Raw genomic sequence first — 24708 nt, forward strand, 5'->3', positions numbered from 1 at the left:
TGGGATCCCACCAACAGACACATCTTTCCTTCCACCTTTTCCCCCAGTCTTTGTCAGGGCTCACTCTCTCTGCAACTTCCTTGTCCACTTGTCTTTCTGCACAGATCTTTCTCCTGGAACTTATCACTGTTATACCTGCCTCTACACCACCTCCCTCATCACCATTCATAGCTCCAGACAGTCCCTCCAGGTGAGATGGCACTTCACCAGTGAGTCTGTCAGTGTCACTTATTGTATCTGGTGCTCACAATGTGGCCTCCCCTGCATCAGTGGGAGCCTACACAGATTGGGGGGGGGGGGGCAGCACATTGTTTAGCACCCTCAGTCTATCCACCACAACAGCCAGGATCTCCCAGTGGCCATCCATTTCAATTTCACTTCCCTTTCCCTCTCAGAAATGTCTGCCTATGGCTTCCTCTATTGCCCCGATGAGTTCAGATGCAGGTTGGAGGGCCGATATCTCATATTTCATCTTGGTAGTCTCCAAGCTGACGGTATTCTCTCATTTTGGTGGCCCTCTCACCCCTTTTCTTCTCCTCTTCCACTCTCATGAGCTGCCTATCACCCTCTGGTTCTCCTCTTCCTTCCCTTTATTCCAGAGTCCACTGCCCTCTCAATAAGATTCCACCTTCTTCAACCACTTAATTCCGCCACTTTTCATAATATAGCTTCTCACATCATTCCTTATTATCCCCCCTCACCTACCCACTGACCTTCCCCCTCACCTATCACCTGCAAGTTTGTAATCCTCCCCTTCTTATTCAGGTGTCTTTGCTTTCCTGTCCTGATGCAAGGTCTCAAGCTGAAAAGTTAACTGTTCATTTCCTTTCATAGACACTGCCTGACCTGCTGAGCTCCTCCAGCATTTTGCAGGCCTTGCTCAAGATTTCCAGCATGTGCAGAATCTTTTGTTTCTCCTCTGCATTACTGTGCAACATTTTTACAACTGTTCTGCAAAGGAACAGAATATAATGCTGGAAGTGCAAAGCTCAGACTCACTGGGTGTAACATATCAACGTAGAATTATCATATCTCACTCCAATAATAATCAGGGACCAAAGACTAAATCAAGTATTTTTTGACTTATACTTGGAAAATGTATTTCTCATGTCTAATATAACTGGATAGTTAGCACAGCTGCATAACTCTTTCTGGAAAACAGTCCTTTATTTTCAAACTCTTCTTTTAATGATTCCTATATCTCTCTGAGCAAACTTCACATTTAAGTTTTATGGAACAAATCTGAAAAATGCTTCAAAATTATTTTCAGTCTTCTTTTCAATTATACTACTATATAATAAAAATTCTTTATTTGGCACCAAGGAACATGATCAATATTTGTTTTTAGTTTTTATATCAACAAAAACATGGATCTTAATAATACGACCAGCAGGCTATCTACCACTTCCATTTATTTAATTTTGCTTGAGAGTCATAGAGAACTACAGCACACTTTCCTGAAGGTAGGTGACCAGAACTGCACATAACACTCTATAAATTAGGCCTCTCCAATTTCTTAAAACCATAGAACATTACAGCACAGAAACAGGCCTTTTGGCCCTTCTTGACTGTGCCGAACCATTTTTCTGTCCAGTCCCAATGACCTGCACCTGGACCATATCCCTCCATACACCTCTCATCCATATACCTGTCCAAGTTTTTCTTAAATGTTAAAAGTGAGCCCACATTCACCACTTCATCTGACAGCTCATTCCACACTCCCACCACACTCTGGGTGAAGAAGCCCCCCCAATGTTTCCTTTAAACTTTTCCCCCTTCACCCTTAACCCATTACCTCTGTTTTTTTCCTCCCCTAGCCTCAGTGAAAATGCCTGCTTGCATTCACTCTGTCTATACCCATCATAATTTTATACACCTCTATCAAATCTCCCCTCATTCTCCTACGCTCCAGGGAATAAAGTCCTAACCTATTCAACCTTTCTCTGCAACTCAGTTTCTCAAGTCCTGGCAAAATCCTTGTAAACCTTCTCTGCACTCTTCAACCTTATTAATATCCTTCCTGTAATTTGGCGACCAAAACTGCACATAATACTCCAAATTCGGTCTCACCAATGTCTTATACAACCTCACCATTACATTCCAACTCTTACACTCAATACTTTGATTCATAAAGGCCAATGTACCAAAAGCTCTCTTTACAACCCTATCTACTTGTGATGTCATTTTTAGGGAATTATGTATCTGTACTCCCAGATCCCTCTGTTCTACTGCACTCCTCAGTGTCCTACCATTTACCTTGTATGTTCTACCTTGGTTTGACCTTTTGAAGTGCAATACCTCACACTTGACCGCAATAAACTCCATCTGCCATTTTTCAGCCCATTCCTCCAACTGGTCCAAATCTGTCTGCAAGCTTTGAAAACCTTCCTCACTATCCACTACACCTCCAATCTTTGTATCATCAGCAAATTTGCTGATCCAATTTGCCACATTATCATCCAGATCATTGATATAGGTGACAAATAACAATGGATCTAGCACTGATCCCTGTGGCACACCACTAGTCACAGGCCTCCAAAGAGTAGCAATCCTCCACTATCACTCTCTGGCATCTTCCATTGAGCCTTTTTTAAACAACGGAACTACATGAGCTATCCTCCAATCCTCCGGCACCTGACCCGTGGATATCGACATTTTAAATATTTCTGCAATTTCAACACTAGTCTCCTTCAAGGTCTGAGGGAATACCCTGTCAGGTCTTGGGGATTTATCTACTCTGATTTGCCTCAAGACAGCAAGCACCTTCTCCTCTTTAATCTGTATAAGTTCCATGACCTCCCTACTTGTTTGCCTTGTTTCCATAGACTCCATTCCAGTTTCCTTAGTAAATACAGATGCAAAAAACCCATTTAATATCTCTCCCATTTCTTTTGGTTTCATACATAGCTGACCACTCTGATCTTCAAGAGGACCAATTTTATCCCTTACTATCCTTTTGCTCTTAACATACCTGTAGAAGCTCTTAGGATTATCCTTCACCTTGACTGTCAAAGCAACCTCATGTCTTCTTTTAGCCCTCCTGATTTCTTTCTTAAGTATTTTCTTACTCTTTTTATACTCCTCAAGCATCTTATTTCCTCCCTGTTGCCTATACATGTTATACATCTCTCTCTTCTTCTTTAACAGAGTTCCAATATCCCTCAAGAACCAAGGTTCCTTATTCTTATTCATTTTGCCTTTAACCCTAACAGGAACATACAAACTCTACACTCTCAAAATTTCTCCTTTGAAGGCCTCCCACTTACCAATCACATCCTTGCCACAGAACAACCTGTTCCAATCTACACTTTTTAGATCCTTTCTCATTTCTTCAAATTTGGCCTTTTTCCAGTTTAGAACTTCAACCTGAGGACCAGATCTATCTTTATCCATGATCAAGTTGAAACTAATGGCGTTATGATCACTGGAACCAAACTGTTCCCCTACACACACTTCCGTCACCTGCCCTAACTCATTTCCTAACAGGAGATCTAATATTGCATCCTCCCTAGTTGGTACATCAATATATTGATTTAGAAAACTTTCCTGAACACATTTTACCAACTCTAACCCATCTAGACCCTTAACGGTATGGGAGTCCCAATCAATGTGTGGAAAATTAAAATCCCCTACAATCACAACTTTCTGTCTCCTGCAGTTGTCTGTTATCTCTCTGCAGATTTGCTCCTCCAATTCTCGCTGACTATTGGGTGGTCTATAATACAATCCTATTAATGTGGTCATACCTTTCCTATTTCTCAGCTCCACCCATATGGCCTCAGTAGACAAGCCCTCTAATCTGTCCTGCCGAAGCACTGCTGTAATATTTTCCCTGACCAGCAAAGCCACCTCCCCCCCACCCTTCATCCCTCTGCCTCTCTCACGTCTGAAACATCGGAGCCCTGGAACATTGAGCTGCCAGTCCTGCCCCTCCTGTAGCCAAGTTTCAGTAATGGTTATGATGTTATAATTCCACATGTCAATCCAGGCCCTCAGCTTGTCTGCCTTTCCCACAACACTCCTCGCATTGAAATATACACACCTCAGATTTCTTATACAACTTCAACATAACATCCCAACTCCTTTACTCAGTACATTGATTAATGAAGGCCAATGTGCCAAAAGCAAAGTTTATGGCCCTACCTACCTACGACACCACTTTCAATGAGTTATGGATCTGAATTCCAGATCTCTCTGTTCTACCACACTCCCCACTAGTGTAAGTCCTACACTAGTTCTCCCAAACTGCAACTCCTCAGACTTCAGTTCATCATTTTAGAAACAAAATTAAGCACTCATAGTGTACTGCAAAGGGCTTCTAGAACTGATTTATTTTGAAATAATTTGCAAAATTGTACACTTACTGCTAAGAATATGCAGAAATGTTATTAACTGCCATTAGATGGCAGAATGTATAATTTATGATGTCTACACCTATGTGCCTGTAGTTTAGTTTCTTTTTTATTAATTCAAACCCTTTCTTCATTACTTTTAATCTCAAAGCTTGGAGTTGTGACTGTTTTGCAGTTATAAAGTTTGAACCAACCAATATAATAACACACTAATTCCAGTATCTATGCAGGTGGTACAGTTGAGTTTCTAGTCAATGGTGATGGGGGATACAGTGATGGAACTGCAACTGAATGTCAGAGTTTTGTGACTAGACTCTGTGTTTTTGAAGAGATTATCTGCCCAGTTTATGGGCATATAGCACCACTGCTTTGTGGGCAGCTTCAGGAAAGACGAAGGCTATGGGAGTAAACCCAGACAGCAAATTCGCAGTGGAGCCCTTAAGGCAGCTGGACATAACTGAACATCCTTCCAACAGCTCCTGCAGCCAAGTTGGTGCCAAACATATGGCCACTGGTGAGGCCGAGAGGGGGATCTAGAGGACTGGGCATCTCAGGATCTCTATACCTTCTGCCCAGGCATGTGATGATGATAATCACCACCCATTGTCCTTCAAGACAGACGGATGCCAACTGCCTATCCAGTATTGCTGGATTGTAACTTCTATTTGCAATGGAATGGGAGAGTGGAAGAAGGAAAGTATATGCCTGAACATCATTTGTGGGGAATTAGCAGATTCAGCAACAGGACAACTTTTCATCTGAGCAATAGATAGATGAAAATCATCAGGGACTTATGGGTCATGTTCAACCATTCAGACTGAACTTTTATTGGAGAGATTATTCACTAAGTGTCTATAGATTTGAGATAATATCATCTCCTTGGATCTTTAGGAGGCACCTAATGAAGCTCAACAGAAGAAATCATTAGCAGAACTGCTTTTGTTGAAATGGAGTGAACTTTATGACATGGCTTAATTTAACAGGAAACATGGTAGGATAAGGATATTAACTGTTAGGATGAGATACATGGTGATGACACAGAATCTGTTCTGGGGCTTCAGAATTGTATCACTGACATTAATTAATGATTTGAATCAAGGAACTGAGAGTTCTATAAGGAAGTGCACAAATTACATTGTTAGGGGACACAACAAATTGTGTGGAAATGAGCAGCAAGTTATAAAGGTACACCAATAGATGAAAGATAGAAACAAATTATAGAAAATATTACCAAAATTCTGTCTGGCTCTTCATTGTTTCATTATGTAGGCCACACCTTTGGAGACAGTGATGAATCACTGCAGTTGTGGAGGTAGGTAATTCCTTAGAAGATCAGGGTGGAGTTGAAGCCAGTGTAGTTCAGCTATGATCGTATTGAATGGCAAGACAGGGTTAAGGGGACCGGAGGCTTATTTCTACTCTTGTTTTCACTGTGCTCTCAAGGAAAGATGTCATATTCTTGGAGTGGATATAGAGGAAGGTGGAAGAGAAGCAAGAATGAAGGGCCAGTTATGGAGACAATTAAGAAACTGGGGTTTTTCACATTAAAGAAAAAGTTTAGAAGATGCTTGATAAAGTAAATAACAGACACTTTCCAATAGCTTAAGGCACATTCAAGATGCTGGGCAAGAGAACCAGAACTGATGTAAATATTGAGGTTTAAACAGCAAATGGGTTGTGAGGGAATAGGAAGAACTTTTGATAACTACTTTCAAAGCAGAATAGTATAAATATTTGAAGGGAAAAATTGAAAAAGCAATAAAGAAAGAGAAAGGGAGAAGGGTCACTGGGGAAGCTCCTCCATAGAGGTGGGAAAGGCTGTTGTTCTATGATTAACTCACTTCCAAATTCTGTTCTCATAATGGCGTTATAGGGAAAGGTAAGGTTACATTTATAATAATTATGAGTAACTGGGGAGTGAAAACCAACTTTTACACAATTCCACCAGTCAAAACCTCAGAACCAGAATTTTACCTTGTCTTAGTAACTAATCATTTGTTTCCTATCACTAAACCAATATTCAATCCATGGGATTATGTGCTAAGGATTAATCTAAAGAAGTTTTTATAGAAGGAGCTTCTCTTTATCGTCTTAAAGAGAAATAGCTAAATGGGCAGTTGATTTAAACAGCCATGCAAATGTTTTGAAGACCATCAGGTTAAAGGAGCAAGTTAAGTATTTTTGTATCTATGGTCAAGATTATTTATTGTCACACTTAAAATCTACCCTTCCTTAAAAACCTCTGTAAGAAGTTGTCAATTCACATCATTGTAATTCACTTAAGCTCAACAATGAAAGAGCATGCCACTGTTAATTAATGTATTGAATTTAGCAACAAATCTGCACAAGAAATTCTTTAAAAAGCACAGCACTAAACAATATTTTCATTAATTTAAATATGTGCTCACCAGAGTTATTTTTCCATAAAGTCAGACACATTATATGAAACATGATGTAGAACAAACACGTGGTACTCAATAACTTTGCTTTTCTAACTTGAAGTTACAAGACCATAGATATGTTCAGTGAGTCTTAGACTTGAATAATTTATAACAAGATAGTGAGCAGGCACAAAATTGATATGGTAGGCTTTCAGTATTAAAAGTCATCTTATATGGTCGGATCAGATGAAGTCCTGAACCAAACAGAGGTCCTTTGCAGCAGTCGCAAACTGAAGCACTATTTCACACATTAAAATGAAAAATAAAATTAGATTTCAATATCATTTCTACAAAGAGGTGAGATTTACTTTCACTTTGTATGTGACTGTCATGAATAATAGATCTTTTTTCAGTTGTCTCCCTTCCTCTCAATTGGCAAAATGTTTCAAAACACTTTTAAAATACAGCCATTATTTATGCATAAGAACTGGGTAAATAACTCTGGAGCTGAACAAAGCATGCAATATGTGTAATATATTAAATTTATATTTATTCCACTGATTATTATTTCTTTTTTTCACATTTTTATTATTCAGCTAAAGAAGTGAAAAGATGGACACAATACTGGAGCAATTTTGAACAGAAATTAGACAAATATTTTACTTGCAAATTATAATAATTAATTAAAGCTTCAAAAATTTCAAGAATTATGAAAGTGCAATGTACAGTTCTGACAGCAAAATATTATTGAGTTGTGTTCTTTAAAAATGTGATGTATAACCATATAACAATTACAGCACAGAAACAGGCCATCTCAGCCCTTCTAGTCCGTGCCGAACACTTAATCTCACCTAGTCCCACCTACCTGCACTCAGCCCATAACCCTCCATTCCTTTCCTGTCCATATACCTATCCAATTTTTTTTTTAATGACAAAATTGAACCTGCCTCTACCACTTCTACCAGAAGCTCGTTCCACACAGCTACCACTCTCGGAGTAAAGAAGTTCTCCCTCGTGTTACCCCTAAACTTTTGCCCCTTAACTCTCAACTCATGTCCTCTTGTTTGAATCTCCCCTACTCTCAATGGAAAAAGCCTATCTATGTCAACTCTATCTATCCCCTTCATAATTTTAAATACCTCTATCAAGTCCCCCCTCAACCTTCTACGCTTCAAAGAATAAAGAATAAAGGTGCTGAAACCTAGGTAACATTCTAGTAAATCTCCTCTGTACTCTCTCTATTTTGTTGACATCTTTCCTATAATTCGGTGACCAGAACTGTACACAATACTTCAAATAGTGCATCAAAGTAAACAATATTTTACTAAATACTACAACCGTTTAGATCCAGAGACTGCTTTAAGAACCCTTGATAAAGGAAACAATGTGGGAAACAACTGCATACTGTGGAGAGAAGTTGTTGAATGAAAAACTTCAGAAAGGGGTAGGGACACTACAAACTAGAAATCTACAATCTAGCAAAGCTAACAGCATTGTGAAGGACCCCATGCACCCCTCACACAAACTCTTCTCCCTCCTGCCAAAGGAACTGAAGCATTCGGGCTCTCACGACCAGACTGTGCAACAGTTTCTTCCCCCAAGCCATCAGACTCCTCAATACTCAGAGTCTAGACTGACATTGTAATTTGTCCGCTACTGTGCCTATTGTCTTGTTTATTATTGTACTGCCCTGCACTGTTCTGTGCACTTTAAGTGGTCCTGTGCACGTCTGTAGTCTAGTGCAGTTTTTATGTTGTTTTACATAGTCTAGTGTAGCCTTCTGCTGTCTCACATAGTCAAGTGTAATTTTGTGTTGTTTCATGTAGCACCAGGGTCCTGGAGGAGTGTTGTTTTGTTTTTACTGTGTACTGTACTAGCAGTTTATGGTCAAATGACAATAAAAGCAACTTGAACTGGAACTTGAACTTAAAATAAGGATGATCAATAGCTTAAAATGCTGAGACTTCCCCAAAACTTAACAATTCAAACTAGAGATAACCTGACTCATGTTACCAGGATAGGACAATGGGAAGCCAGGAATACTGCAAACCATTCCTCCATCATTGTTGATTTGCGCACTGGAACTCTCACATAGGGATGATGTGTAGTTAAATCGAAAGAGTACAATTCCTGGTCAAGGCAATTGCTACCTCAATGAATCAGTCACAGGGCTTGCACATAGAGAAATTCTCCTGCATTATACATTGAAAATTACCCAAAGATACACATAAAAGACTGGCAAATATTTCCAACCTTGCTGTTCATAGGACAATTCTCTCATCCTAAAAATCAATTTTGTCAGCATCTATTGCTTCCTTTTTTAAGTGAATACACCGAAGCACTACATATGTGCCTTCCCTAAACCTGTGCTCATATGCAGCATAACATCCTTGCTTTTGTAAGTCCTTGCTGTCGTTACATGTTGTAATTGCCTTACTAATTATTTTTATCTTTGAACTTTAAATGAAAAAAGAAGCAAAATTCCTTGAAAATTAACAACTATTTGTTTCTCACAGTTAAAAAAATGTTTTCAGCTTTTACTATTAAAACATTCAAATTTCTCCACATTCTGTTTACCTTCCACCTTCTTGCCCACCTCTTTATATCCCTCAATGGACTGCTTACATCCTCCTCAAAGTTTATTCTCCCACCCACCTTTGTCTAAATGGCTGATGAAGGGAAAGGATAAAGGATTTGCTATTAGTATATACTGTACATTAATAATAGATTTTACATAGATAGGGGTAACCAGCACTGAACGTTTTGCCGCTCCTGTAAACTTAACCTTCCAACCTACTCTTGTTTTAGGCTTATTTGGCATTCAACAGTTTCCCTTAATGAGCCAGCTATTCAAAATCATTTTCACTGAGCGTAACCTTATGATTTTAAAGCACCCTATTGTCACTTCTTTAATAATAAATTCCAATACTTTTCCCAAATCTTTGAGATTGGAAGTTGCTGTCAAGGTCAACATTTATTAATCATCCCTAACTGTCCTCAAGAAGGTGGTGCTTGAACTTACTGCAATCCTTGAAGCGAATGCTCTCTCTTCTCAACAGCATTGATAAACCAGGTGATGATGAAGGAGCAGTGACATGTTTCCATGCAAGGTAAATATCTGACTTGATGATGTCCTTATATACCTGCTCATGCTGCTTGAATGTTGTTAGAGCTAAAGACATCCAAGAATGTGGTGATGTTTCCATCACACTCCTCCTTTGCACCTCTCAGACAGTGGAAAATTTCGGAGTGTCAGGACTCAGGGGGTGAATTATTTGCTTCTGATCTACCCCTTTGGTCCGTAAGAACTTATTAAGTTGAATTTTTGGTCAACGACAAGTTCCAGAATATGGTGATGGAGGACACAGGCAGGACAAGCGATCATATTCTTTTTGTATTGGAGGTGTTTAGTCTGGAATGTGGAAGGAACAGCGCGATATCGATACTCAGCAGCCTCTCCAGACTCTGGATTGGGGATTACCAAACGTTATGTGGTTTTTCTTGTGTGGTCTGTTTTGTGCTTTTTCGTGATATCATTCCGGAGAACGTTGTCTCATTTTTTAACTGCATTGTATTTGTGGTTTATAAATGACAATAAACTGAATCTGAATCTGAATCCTGACTGATTCACACACTATTAATGTCACTGTCCTTTCTGGTTACACATTTTATCAAGAAAATGCAGACCCAGGCTACTCTATCTTCAACTTTTGTTTGTGAACTGGATGTAGAATTGGCTATGGAAATTGACCTATTTACATAATGGACACAAGTAAAAATAACTGGAGAAGCCAGAATTCTAACAGATATCATTGCCCTATAAAAACATTAAACATTTTTGTAGAAAACTTAATCTGAAGTGTAATTGGCAAGAGAACCCAGCTCATTATCTTAGTCTATTGAACAGTGAAACACTTACTTGTTCAGTATATGTTGTACCTCCTCGGGTATATTAAAATAGTGCTGATGCAAGTTGTTCTTGGTTAAAGAGAGAGCAGCTATATCAGTCAGATGCTGTGGCTGGTTCTGTATATTTTCTTCCCAAAATAAAGGATGCATGTAATTATTATATACGCGTATATGCTTCAGTGGGAGTTCAAGAAGGCCACATGGCAGTGATCTTAGTTCATTTCCTTCAATGTTTAGAAATCGAAGTTCTCTGGATAATGTCAAAATTAAAACAATAAATGCTCTATATATTTGATGATAATGTAAAATATAACTTCAATTTCAATTAATATTAGATGTACAATATAATGTACAATTCTCTCTATCTCTATCTCTCTCTCCATTCCACTTGCTTTCCCAATTACTTCTTGAAATGTCAATTACTTGGAATCATCCTATTAAGCGTAAGAAAACATTTAAAATTATTAACCAATTCCAACCTGATATCATCTTTACTTAAGAGACGCATATCAGGTTATGTGATAAGAATCGTTTTTTTAAATCTTGGAAGGGTCCTCAGTTTCATGTAAACTCTCAGAGTAAAATTAGAGGTGTTTAATTTTTAGTGATTCCAATATCCCTTTTAATCAGGAGGACATTATAGCCGATATTAATGGCAGATTATTGATTGTTAAAGGATTAATTTATAATAGGAAAACGGTTTTGGTTAATATTTATGGACCAAATGTAGATGATCCCTCTTTTTTTAAAAAGCTGTTTTTGCTCTGTTACCTGATTTAAATGAAAATATGTTATTAATGGGTGGTGATTTTAATACTTGTTTAAATCCTTTAATGGATAAGTCATCACCCAAACATCAACTCCCTAATCGTTCTGCATCACTTGTTAATTCCTTTTTAATTGATTTTAGTCTAATTGAAGTATGGAGGCATATGAATCCTCCATACTCTTAGTGAATACACTTTTTTCTCACATGTTCATAATATATATTTGAGAATCGACTATTTTATAGTTCACCTTCGACTTCTATTTAATGTTCAGAAATGTGAGTATGATACAATTGCTATCTCTGATCATGCTCCTTTAAATCTAATATTTGAACTGAAAGATGTGGCTTCTATGAGACCATTTTAGCGTTTTCCAGAACACTTGTTACAAAGTTCAGAATTTGTTGAGTTTAATGAAACTCAGATAAAAGAGTTTTTTCTCTTTAATAATACAGGAAACGTCTCAAAGTTAGTAATTTGAGATACATTAAAAGCCTACTTACATGGTCAGATTATTTCGTATATAGCTAAACTGAAGAAACAGGCAAGAATAGAACTAGATAAAATCTCTAAACAAATTAAAGAATTAGATAACATTAATGAAATCTCTCCAAATGTTGTTTCATTTAAAAGAAGAGTAGAATTACAATCACAATATAATTTATTATTAACATATCCTATTGAAGGATATTTGCTTAAATTGAAAAGTCAATTTTATATTTTCGGGGATAAAAATAATAAGTTCTTAGCTTTCCAATTAAGAGCAGCTAGAGCTAAAAGGCAAATTTTAAAGATTCGTAAAAATAATGGAGATATAGCAAGTAACCATGAAGACATTAATAATATTTTTCAAGATTTTTATTCTGATCTTTACAGATCTCAATTTCCTGCAGATTCCTCCAAAATGAAGGCTTTTTTTTCATAAGATTAAATTTCCTCAAATTTCTGCTGAAGATCAACAGATGCTTGATGCTCCAATTACTGAGCATGAAATTCAGAAGGCTATTTTATTAATGCAATCAGGTAAAGCTCCTGGACTTGATGGTTATTCAGTAGGATTTTACAAAAAATTTGAAAGATTACTTTCTCCTTATCTTTTGGAAATATTTCATGAATCCTTTGAGAAGGGTAGTTTACCTTCTTCCTTTTATGAAGCATCTATTTCTTTAATCCTTAAGAAAGATAAAGATCCTACTGAATGTTCATCATATAGACCTATTTCACTATTAAATGTGGATGCAGAAATTCTCTCTAAGATAATGGCTAACCGCTTGGAAAATATTTTAACTAAAATCATCTCTATGGATCAAACAGGCTTTATTAAAGGCCGTTACTCTTTCTCTAATGTTCGGAGATTGATGAATATTATATATTCACCAATATCTAAGCAATCTCAATGTGTTATCTCTCTCCACGCAGAAAAGGCATTTGATAGAGTTGAGTGGCCATATTTGTTTAAAGTATTAGAAAAATTTGGTTTTTGGTAATAATTTTAATAGATGGATTCAAATGATTTATAAGAATCCTATTGCCACAGTTGTTACAAATAATTTCAGGTCCTCTTTTTTTCACTTTCTCATGGTACTAGACAGGGATGTCCATTAAGCCCTTTATTATTTAATCTTGTATTGGAGCCTTTGGCTATAACACTACGTGAGGCCAAAAATATTCATGGTATCTCTATGAATGGAACCATGCATAAGATTTCTCTTGATGCAGATGATCTTTTGGTGTGTATTTCGAATCCTGAGGAATCAATTCCTAAGCTTTTGGAAACACTAAAACACTTTGGTAAATTTTCAGGATATAAACATAACTTGAATAAAAGTGAATTGTTCCCATTAAATGCCCCTGTTTTTATATATAATGATAATCCTTTTAGAATTGTTAATATTTTTATAACCATATAACCACATAACAATTACAGCATGGAAATAGGCTCTTCTAGTCCGTGCCAAAAGCTTACTCTCACCTAGTCCCACTGGCCCGCACTCAGCACATAACCCTCTGTTCCTTTCCTGTCCATATACCTATCCAATTTTACTTTAAATGACAATATCAAACCTGCCTCTATCGCTTCTACTGGAAGCTCGTTCCACACAGCTACCACTCTCTGAGTAAAGAAATTCCCCCTCGTGTTACCCTTAAACTTTTGCCCCCTAACTCTCAACTCATGTCCTCTTGTTTGAATCTCCCCTACTCTCAATGGAAAAAGCCTACCCATGTCAACTCTATCTATCCCCCTCATAATTTTAAATACCTCTATCAGGTCCCCCCTCAACCTTCTACACTCCAAAAAATAAAGGCCCAACTTGTTCAACCTTTCCCTGTAACTTAGGTGCTGAAATCCAGGTAACATTCTAGTAAATCTTCTCTGTACTCTCTCTTTTAAATATTTAGGTATTATAATTACTAAAAAATATAAAGATCTTTATAAAGCTAATATAGTTCCTTTAATGGACTCCATGAAATAATTATTTTCTAGATGGAATCCACACTCTCTCTTTAATAGGCCGTATCCATGCTGTGAAAATGATGATTTTATCTAGATTTTTATATATTTTCCAAAATATACCTATCTTTTTAAACTAAAATTTTTTTGATCAAACTGACTCTTATTTCTTCCTTTATTTGGAACAATAAAAGACCAAGAATTAATAAGTATCATTTACAAAAATTTAAAAAAGATGGTGGACTTGCACTTCCTAATTTAAGACTGTATTATTGGGCTGTTAATATTAGACAATTATGTTTTTGACTACATTGGCTCAACAAGAGCCAAAAACCACTATGGGTTAATTTGGAACTAAAAGCTGTTAAACAATTTCATTTAACTTCAATATTAGGAGCTCCATTACTTCTACAACTCTCTAAAATTCCAAATTTAAATCTTTACCCTGTTATTAAACAGTCCTTATGGATTTGGTTTCAGTTTCACAATATTTTTAATTTTAAACAATTTAAATTGTCTAGTTTTTTATATCAAAACTTTTTATTTAAACCTTCAATAACCGATCCCATTTTACTCCTATGGAGAAATAAAGGGACCTGTTCTTTTACAGATTTTTTCTGTGATGGTCGATTGATGACTTTTGAAGAGTTAACAAATATTCTCTTGCTCATACACAGTTTCTGCAATATCTCCAGGTTAGACACTTTTTACAACAATATTTATCTAAGTTTCCATATTTGCAAGAATCTGATTTGTTGGATACCATTTTGAAGCTGAATCCTTTAGTGAGAGGTTTTATTAGCAGAATGTATAATTTACTTTTGTTACAAAAAGAGAACCTCTCACTAAAAATTAAACAAGATTGGGAGAGAGAACTTAATATGACCTTTGTTAATGAAGATTGGTTGCGAGTTTTGAAAAACGTAAATTCTTCTTCTATATGTGCCAATCACTGTTTAATTCAGTTTAAAATTGTTCACCGTTATCATTTAACAAAGGAGAGACTATTTAAAATATTTCTTAGTATAGATAACCACTGCGATAGGTGTAAAACTGAAGTAGCTACTTTGTCACATATGTTCTGATCTTGTTCTTTATTAAAACTGTTTTGGAAATCTTTATTTTCTACAATTTCTAAAGCTCTGAAAATTAATTTACAACCTAACAGACTGACTGTTCTATTTGGAATAGTTCCGCATCATATTCAGGGTATTTCATCTTCAGATCAACATGTAATTGCATTTGTTACATTATTGGCAAGAAGGGCTATTTTATTAAAATGGAAAGATACCTCTGTCCCTACATTAATTAAATGGTTTTCTCAAATAATATTATGTCTTAGTTTGGAAAAAGTTACAAGTAGAACTTTTGATCCCCGATTCGATTTTGAGAGAAGATAGTGCTCTTTTGCCAAATATTATCATTTAATTTGAATTATTTTGTATGGTTTCCTTCCAATCTTATTTTATATATATATGAACTGGGGGTTCATGATTCTTTTTCTTTATATATATATATATATATATATATATATAGAGAGAGAGAGAGAGAGAGAGAGAGAGAGAGGATGGTAAGACGTATTGCTCCAAGGGTTGATTCCTAATGGGTTTTTTTCCTTTCTTTTGTAGTCAGTGGGTTTTTTTCTTAGTTAGATGGGTTTCTTTTTTTTCTTTACATATAAATGTTTTTTCATTTTATCAGTTTTTATTTTCTTCAGCTTTATTAATTGTATATATATATATCAATTTGTTGAAGTTTTGTATCATCTTATAGCTGTATAAGATTATATACCAATAAAAAGATTCTAAAAATGAAAATGAAATGTCAATGACAAGAACCAGTGCACTCTGACCTCACTGCATAGTAATATGTTGTGATCTTCAATATTTTCTTAATATAATTTTGATAGTTTCTAGCATAAAGCTGCAGTTTCTCTCCCTTTCCCAACAGGCATAACATTTCAGTGTTGATACCACTTTTAAAAATTGTTTTGTTTGAACTATAATCAACATTTCTACATTGTTTTTTAACATAAGGACCAGGACTGAGGACAATCCTCCAAGTGTGGTCTAACCACAGTTCTGTTCAGGATGTACAGTATTAATTTTCTGTTCAGTTCTATTTCTCTAAAAGATAAATCCAAGTACTCTATTTGCATTTCTCTCTTATCATCAATGTTAACTCACCTACCCGATATTTTTGTAAGCATTGTGTGGCACCATTCTTCTTACCAAAATGCTACCTCACAGATATGAAGAAAATGATTTTCTTTAGTACATATTTACTACTGCCTTCCAGCATTTTGGTACAAATTTTCAAAATTAATTTTATCAATTTCTCAAGTCCAATTCCTTTTCTCAATTGTAAATTAAATTTCCATGGCATTTAAAGTAACTGAAAATCAGATTCCTTAATGAAAACTAATGTTTATTAACATAATTAAAACCCTAAGAAAGGAAAAGTGGTGCAGTTAAGTACAAAATTACTGATCACTAACCTGAGATTTCTAATATCATTGGGAATGAAAGAAATCTTGTTGTAGGCAACATTGAGTGACTGAAGATGTGGTAAGAGGAATAGTCTGTGAAGAAAAAGATCCACACTTTTTTTGAGAATGAATCATTCTAAAAACAATATAAGATTGCTAGACTGGAGCTAGAGCAAGGTTAAGTACTATTTAAAGAAAGTACAATCCCAATTGCAAACTGCTACATAGTGTGATGCAGTATATTGCATTTAAGTTTTCACATTAGAGTCCAGGATATAATAATGAAAATGCTGTTGCTAATTCTTGGTAATGATCTCTTTAGTATTACACTAACTGCCTTTTATGCATTCCCAGTTTTTAATAATCCACTGTTAGCAATTGAGACTTCAAAGACTGAGGTCCAGATTCTCCAGATTTAACTCCAGAAACTCCAGATTTAGCTCTACGACTCTCCTTAGAGAGGTAATTTAAAGCTTTGACCAAGCTTTTTGCTACTTCCTCTAAAATCTTCATGTGGCTAATATCAATAGGAATGGAAGAAGATGACAGAGAATTAAAAGTGCACATAGAGTTCTATTTCAACGAGCTTAAAGGAGGTCTAGACCAGGTAAACTGTAATCAACAATTACTTTACTTACTTAACATTACTTTACTGTCGCCAAACAATTGATACTAGAGCATACAATCATCACAGTGATATTTGTTTCTGCGCTTCGCGCTCCCTGAAGTACAAATCAAAGTAAATATAATAAAAATTTAAATTATAAATCATAATTAGAAAATAGAAAAGGGAAAGTAAGGTAGTGCAAGTCAGGTCCAGATATTTGGAAGGTACGGCCCAGATCCAGGTCAGGATCTGTCCAGCAGTCTTATCATAGTTGGAAAGATGCTGTTCCCAAATCTGGCCGTATGAATCTTCAAGCTCTTGAACCTTCTCCCGAAGGGAAGAGGGACAAAAAGTGTGTTGGCTGGGTGGGTCTTGTCCTTGGTTATCCTGGCAGCACTGCTCCGACAGCGTGTGGGGTAAAGTGAGTCCAAGGATGGAAGATTGGTTTGTGTGATGTGCTGGGCTAGATTCACAATCTTCTGCAGCTTCTTCCGGTCTTGGACAGGACAACTTCTATACCAGGTTGTGATGCACCCTAGAAGAGTGCTTTCTACGGTGCACCTATAAAAATTAGTGAGGGTTTTAGGGGATAGGCCAAACTTCTTCAGCTTTCTCAGGAAGCAAAGGTGCTGGTGGGCCTTCTTGGCAGTGGACTCTGCTTGGTTAGACCAAGTCAGGTCATTTGTGATATTAACCCCGAGGAACTTAAAGCTTTTGACCTGTTCCACCTGTGCACCACTGATGTAGATCGGGTTGTGCGGTCCGCTACTCCTTCTGAAGTCAACAACCAATTCCTTCGTCTTGCTGACATTGAGGGATAGGTTATTGTCTTCGCACCATGCCACCAGCTTCTTAATTTCCTCTCTGCACTCAGACTCATCATTACCCAAGATACGGCCTACAATTATAGACAATAGACAATAGGTGCAGAAGTAGACCATTCAGCCCTTCGAGCCTGCACCGCCATTCTGAGATCATGGCTGATCATCTACTATCAATACCCGGTTCCTGCCTTGTCCCCATATCCCTTAATACCCCTATCCATAAGATACCTATCTAGCTCCTTCTTGAAAGCATCCGGAGAATTGGCCTCCACTGCCTTCTGAGGCAGTGCATTCCAGACCCCCACAACTCTCTGGGAGAAGAAGTTTTTCCTTAACTCTGTCCTAAATGACCTACCCCTTATTCTCAAACCATGCCCTCTGGTACTGGACTCTCCCAGCATCTGGAACATATTTCCTGCCTCTATCTTGTCTAATCCCTTAATAATCTTATATGTTACAATCAGATCCCCTCTCAATCTCCTTAATTCCAGCGTGTACAAGCCCAGTCTCTCTAACCTCTCTGCATAAGACAGTCCGGACATCCCAGGAATTAACCTTGTGAATCTACGCTGCACTTCCTCTACAGCCAGGATGTCCTTCCTTAACCCTGGAGACCAAAACTGTACACAATACTCCAGGTGTGGTCTCACCAGGGCTCTGTACAAATGCAAAAGGATTTCCTTGCTCTTGTACTCAATTCCCTTTGTAATAAAGGCCAACATTTCATTAGCCTTCTTCACTGCCTGCTGCACTTGCTCATTCACCTTCAGTGACTGATGAACAAGGACTCCTAGATCTCTGTTTTTCTCCCTTACCTAACTCTACACCTTTCAGATAATAATCTGCCTTCCTGTTCTTACTCCCAAAGTGGATAACCTCACACTTATTCACATTAAACGTCATCTGCCACGTATCTGCCCACTCACCCAGCCTATCCAAGTCACCCTGAATTCTCCTATCATCCTCATCACATGTCACACTGCCACCCAGCTTAGTATCATCAGCAAATTTGCTGATGTTATTCTCAATGCCTTCATCAAAATCGTTGATGTAAATTGTAAACAGCTGTGGTCCCAATACCGAGCCCTGTGGCACTCCACTAGTCACCACCTGCCATTCCGAGAAACACCCATTCACTGCTACCCTTTGCTTTCTATCTGCCAACCAGTTTTCTATCCATGTCAATATCTTCCCCCCAATGCCATGAGCTCTGATTTTACCCACTAATCTCCTATGTGGGACTTTATCAAATGCCTTCTGAAAATTGAGGTACACTACATCCACTGGATCTCCCTTGTCTAACTTCCTGGTTACATCCTCGAAAAACTCCAATAGATTAGTCAAGCATGATTTACCCTTGGTAAATCCATGCTGGCTCGGCGCAATCCTATCACTGCTATCTAGATATGCCACTATTTCATCTTTAATAATGGACTCCAGCTTCTTCCCCACTACTGATGTTAGGCTGACAGGATGATAGTTCTCTGTTTTCTCCCTCCCTTCTTTCTTAAAAAGTGGGATAACATTAGCCATTCTCCAATCCTCAGGAACTGATCCTGAATCTAAGGAACATTGGAAAATGATTACCAATGCATCCACAATTTCCAGAGCCACCTCCTTTAGTATCCTAGGATGCAGACCATCTGGACCTGGGGATTTGTTAGCCTTCAGTCCCATCAGTCTACTCATCACTATTTCCTTCCTAACATCAATCTGTTTCATTTCCTCTGTTACCCTATGTCCTTGGCCCATCCATACATCTGGGAGATTGCTTGTGTCTTCCCTAGTGAAGACAGATCTAAAGTACTTAGTAAATTCTTCTGCCATTTCTCTGTTTCCCATAACAATTTCACCCAATTCATTCTTCAAGGGCCCAACATTGTTCTTAACTATCTTCTTTCTCTTCACATACCTAAAAAAGCTTTTGCTATCCTCCTTTATATTCCTGGCTAGCTTGTGTTCGTACCTCATTTTTTCTCCCCGTATTGTCTTTTTAGTTAAGTTCTGTTGTTCCTTAAAAATTTCCCAATCATCTGTCTTCCCACTCACCTTAGCTCTGTCATACTTTTTTTTTAATGCTATGCAATCGCTGACTTCCTTTGTCAACCACTGTGGCCCCTTTCCCCCCTTTGAATCCTTCCTTCTCCGGGGGATGAACTGATTTTGCACCTTGCGCATTATTCCCAAGAATACCTGCCATTGCTGTTCCACTGCCTTTTCTGCTAGGATATCCGTCCATTTAACTTTGGCCAGCTCCTCCTTCATGGCTCCATAGTCTCCTTTGTTCAACTGCAACATTTGACACCTCCGATCTGCCTTTATCCTTCTCAAATTGCAGATAAAAACTTATCATATTATGGTCACTACCTCCTAATGGCTCCTTTACTTCAAGATCGCTTATCAAATCCTGTTCATTACACAACACTAAATCCAGAATAGCCTTGTCCCTGGTCGGCTCTCGTACAAGCTGTTCTAAGAATGCATCCCGTAGGCACTCTACAAACTCCCTATCCTGGGGTCCAGCACCAACCTGATTCTCCCAGTTCACCTGCATGTTGAAATCCCCCGTAACTACTGCAACATTACCTTTGCCACATGCCAATGTTAACTCCTTATTCAACTTGCACCAAATATCCATGCTACTGTTTGGGGCCTGTAGACAACACCCATTAGGGTCTTTTTGCCCTTACTGTTTCTCAGTTCTATCCACACAGACTCTACTTCTCCTGATCCTATATCCCCCCTTGCAAAGGACTGAATCTCATTCCTCACCAACAGGGCCACCCCACCCCCTCTGCCCACATTTCTGTCCACATTGTGGTGTCATCAGCAAACTTATATATTGAGTTTGATGGAAACTTGGCTACACAATCATGGGTGTACAGTGAGTACAGCAGGGGGCTGAGTACACAGCCTTGTGGTGCACCAGTGCTCAGAGTGATTGTAGAGGAGAGCTTGTCCCCTATCTTTACAGCCTGGGTCCTGTCTGTGAGGAAGCTGAAGATCCAGCTGCAGATCTGAGTGCTAACATCCAGGTTCTGGAGCTTAGGAATCAGTTTATTTGGAATGATGGTATTAAAGGCAGAGCTGTAGTCGATGAAAAGGAGCCTTACATATGCGTCTTTATTCTCCAGGTGTTCTAAGGAGGAATGTAGTGCCAGAGAGATGGCATCTGCTGTTGACTTGTTGCTCCGGTAGGTGAACTGCAAAGCGTCGAGGTTGATCGGTAGGTTATGGTTGATGTGTGCCATAACAAATTGCTTGAAGCACTTCATAGCAATTGATATTAGAGCCACAGGTCAGTAGTCATTCAGGCATGCCATCTTGCTTTTCTTCGGCACCCAGATTATCGTTGCCTTCTTAAAACACGAGGGGATCTTAGACTGAAGCAGGGAGCAGTTGAAGATGTCAGCAAACACTCCAGCTAGATCGCTTGCACAAGCCCGGAGAACCCGTCCCGGGACACTATCTGGGCCCATCGCCTTACTTGGATTTATCTTCAGGAAGGCTCTTCTAATGTCTTCCTTGGTGACGATGAATCTTGATGCCACCAGGTCCAGTTCATCCAGAGGGGCAGGACATTCCTCTTCTGTTCGAATCTTGCATAGAATACGTTAAGTTCGTCAGGAAGAGAAATCCTACAGTTATTGATATTCCCAGCCTTTTCTTTGCACCCAGTGATCTCATTTAGGCCCTGCCATAGTCTACTGGCGTCCCTCTGGTTAGCCTGGGCTTCCAACTTGGTTTGATATTGCCTCTTGGCTCCCTTAATGGCTTTCCGGAGTTCATGCCTGGATTCCATGTAGCGACTGGTACCTCCGGACCTAAAAGCCACAGGTTTAGCCTTCAAAAGGGACTGGACCTCATAATTCATCCAAGATTTCTGGTTAGGGAATACCTGGATCGTCTTGCGAGACACACAGTCCTCTGTGCATTTCCAGATAAAGTCCATGACAGCTGAGGCATACTCATCAAGGTTAACTGCCGAGTCCTTGAATACTAACCAGTCCACCAATTCAAAGCAGTCACGGAGAACCTCATCCGTTTCCTCTGTCCAACGTGACACCACTTTTGACACCGTGACCTCCCGCTTCAGTTTCTGTTTGTAAGCCGGGAGGAGTACGGCCTGATGGTCCAATTTTCCGAAGTAAGGTCGTTGGACGGAACAGTAGGCATCCTTGACTGCTGTGTAGCAGTGGTCAAGTATATTCGGGCCTTTAGTGGAGCAGGAGACATGTTGGTATAACTTTGTTAATATGTTAAGTTGTAAATGCAGAACAGGAGGCTTTCAAAAAGGTTTGGATACAGGTTAGACATATTCAACAAAGAGAAAAGATAGACCTTTTCCTATGTTAGAGTTCCCGAGATGAATATTAATAATTATTTTCATCGCAACCTTCTTTCTTAGCAATCTCTTAAGGTTGAGGATGTCTAACTAGAATGAAAAGGGCAATTTGTCTCTGTGTGACTTAAAAAAATATGGGTGGTCATTGCGCATTAATACGATGGAAATGAGGTCCACAATGATTGGAGACCACACTCTGATACATGGACTTAACTTACATAAAATGCATGTACCACACATACGTCTATCCACAGACCAACCACATGTAGATGCACTTTACACGTACAAGGGTAGAGATAAATAAGGAATAAAAGCAGGTGCAGGAAAAGAAACTTACAACAATCCCAAGGTTTAGACCAGGTGGGAATACAGCAAGTCTGCTTAGGTATATGTTACAAGATCTGATAAAGAACATAGTATTAAGTACAGTATATAGTGCCATTAATCTTTGATCCAGTGACCCCTCAACAAGGGATTTTAAATTCAATTAAATAAATCTGGAAGTAAAATCTTAACTGCAATTAAATTAGCTGAAAAAAATTACTGGATTGTTGTAAAATAAATCCATCCAGTTCACTAAACTCCTTGAGGTAAGAAATTCTGTCATCTTTACATTTCTGCCATTTTGTGACCATCCATTAAACTGTCTTATCAGATCACATCAGATAAAAATTTACAGACCTATTTCACTCCCTGATCTACTATTTCCAGCATTTTGTGATTTATTTCAAATTTCTGACATCTATGGTATTATACTTATGTATCACATATTAATTATTAATAATTGTTATTAACTAAAGTGAAATTAAGTAATGAAATTAAAGTTGATGGTGGTAATGTAAAACAACATTAGTTAAAGGATAGAAGGCACTGATAATAGGCTGTTTTTCAGACTGGAACAAATTTGCAGTTATGTCCTCAGAGATGATGTTTTGAAATCACTCTTCATTCCGATGGAAAACTAGAAAGGTAGGAGTAGGAGTAGGGTGAGGAACTCTTTGAGCCTGCTCTGCTGTTCATGGATAAATACCATTTTGCTACACAGGGTCACTCCCTCACTTCTTCTCATCCCAGTCTTAGATGTCTTGTTCCATATTTAGAGACTTCTCGTTTTAGACCACCCATTCTCTTGGCATCTTTTTTGTCCAGGCCTGTCAGAAATGTGTACTTTCATTCAGGCCACCTCTCATTCTTCTGCAATATAGTGAATCTAGGCCTAGTCAACCTAAGCTTTCCCCATATGACTGTCGTAAAATGCCAGCTATCAGTCTGGTGACCCTTCTCTGCACTCACTCAGTGGCAGGTATGTCCTTTCTCAGATAAGGAGAAAAAAACTTTACACAATACTCCAGGTTTAGTTTGATCAAGTTCTTGTATGCTTGCAACAAGACAAACTTATTGCTATATTCAAAATATTTTGCAGTGAAAGCCATTTGCCTTATTAACTATCTGCTTGCTTTCAGAGACTCGTGCACAAGGACACCCAGGTCCCTTTTTACACCAACAGTTCCCTATCTTTCACCATTGAAATAACACTATATTTGTGCATTTTCTGCTTTAGTAGACAAACTCACATTTAATCAGGCCATGTACTGTGGATTCTGGTTAAATGGGCCATCAGTTTATCGGGGCTGCCGCTTATTTGGGACAACTCTTAAAGAACAAAAATAAATTGAGCAAATAGCTAGGATTCCCCTTGTTTATCTGGGACATTATGCCGCTTAGTTGGGATAGGAAATTATTGCTCAACAGTTTCTAACTAGCTTCAGTCATGTGCACTTGCGTGGCTGTTAAGACACAACGTTGTGCTTTAGTTTTGGGTTTTAAATAACATCAGTTGCGCGCATCTGTTCAAAAAGCAACAATTTTAGTCACTGATATTTGGCAAGAAATAAGTCAATTCAGAAAAGTTTTACTTACTGTGGTTTCAAGTATTCAAGGTTGGAGATGCCAGAAACAGCTGGGAATGAAAATGAAATAGAACTACAGAACATTACAGCACAGAAACAGGCTTTTTTGGCCCTTTTTGGCTGTGCCGAACCATTTTTCTGCCTAGTCCCACTGACCTGCACCTGGACCATATCCCTGCATACACCTCTCATCCATGTACCTGTCCAAGTTTTTCTTAAATGTTGAAAGTGAGCCCACATTCACCACTTCATCTGACAGCTCATTCCACACTCCCACCACTCTCTATGTGAAGAAGCCCCCACTAATGTTCCGTTTAAACTTTTCCCCCTTCACCCTTAACCCATGTCCTCTGGTTTTTTCCTCCCCTAGCCTCAGTGGATTCACTTGCATTCACTCTATCTATACCCATCATAATTTTATACATCTCTATCAAGTCTCCTCTCATTCTTCTACGCTCCAGGGAATAAAGTCCTAACCTATTCAACCTTTCTCGGTAACTCAGTTTCTCAAGTCCCGGCAACATCCTTGTAAACCTTTTCTGCACTCTTTCAACCTTGTTAATATCCTTCCTGTAATTTGGTGACCAAAACTGAACACAATACTCCAAATGCAGCCTCACCCAATGCCTTGTACAACCTCACCATAACATTCCAACTCTTATACTCAATACTT

At 38.2% G+C, this 24708-nt stretch overlaps 1 protein-coding gene across 1 annotated transcript in view; it reads right to left on the reverse strand.

Moving 5' to 3' along the window:
• Positions 1 to 754: 754 nt before the first annotated feature.
• LOC140727952 (leucine-rich repeat-containing protein 63) overlaps positions 755 to 24708 on the reverse strand; it is a 117360-nt gene continuing 93406 nt past the window's right edge. The window contains exons 8-10 of the mRNA XM_073045959.1: positions 16359 to 16442; positions 10653 to 10892; positions 755 to 7031 (exon numbers count right to left, since the gene is read on the reverse strand). Of these exons, the coding sequence (XP_072902060.1) occupies positions 6875 to 7031; positions 10653 to 10892; positions 16359 to 16442 (481 nt within the window). The 3' untranslated portion in view covers positions 755 to 6874. The remainder of the gene's footprint in view (positions 7032 to 10652; positions 10893 to 16358; positions 16443 to 24708) is intronic.

Source organism: Hemitrygon akajei, chromosome 5 (assembly GCF_048418815.1).
Source record: "Hemitrygon akajei chromosome 5, sHemAka1.3, whole genome shotgun sequence".
NCBI classification, from domain to species: Eukaryota; Metazoa; Chordata; class Chondrichthyes; order Myliobatiformes; family Dasyatidae; genus Hemitrygon; species Hemitrygon akajei.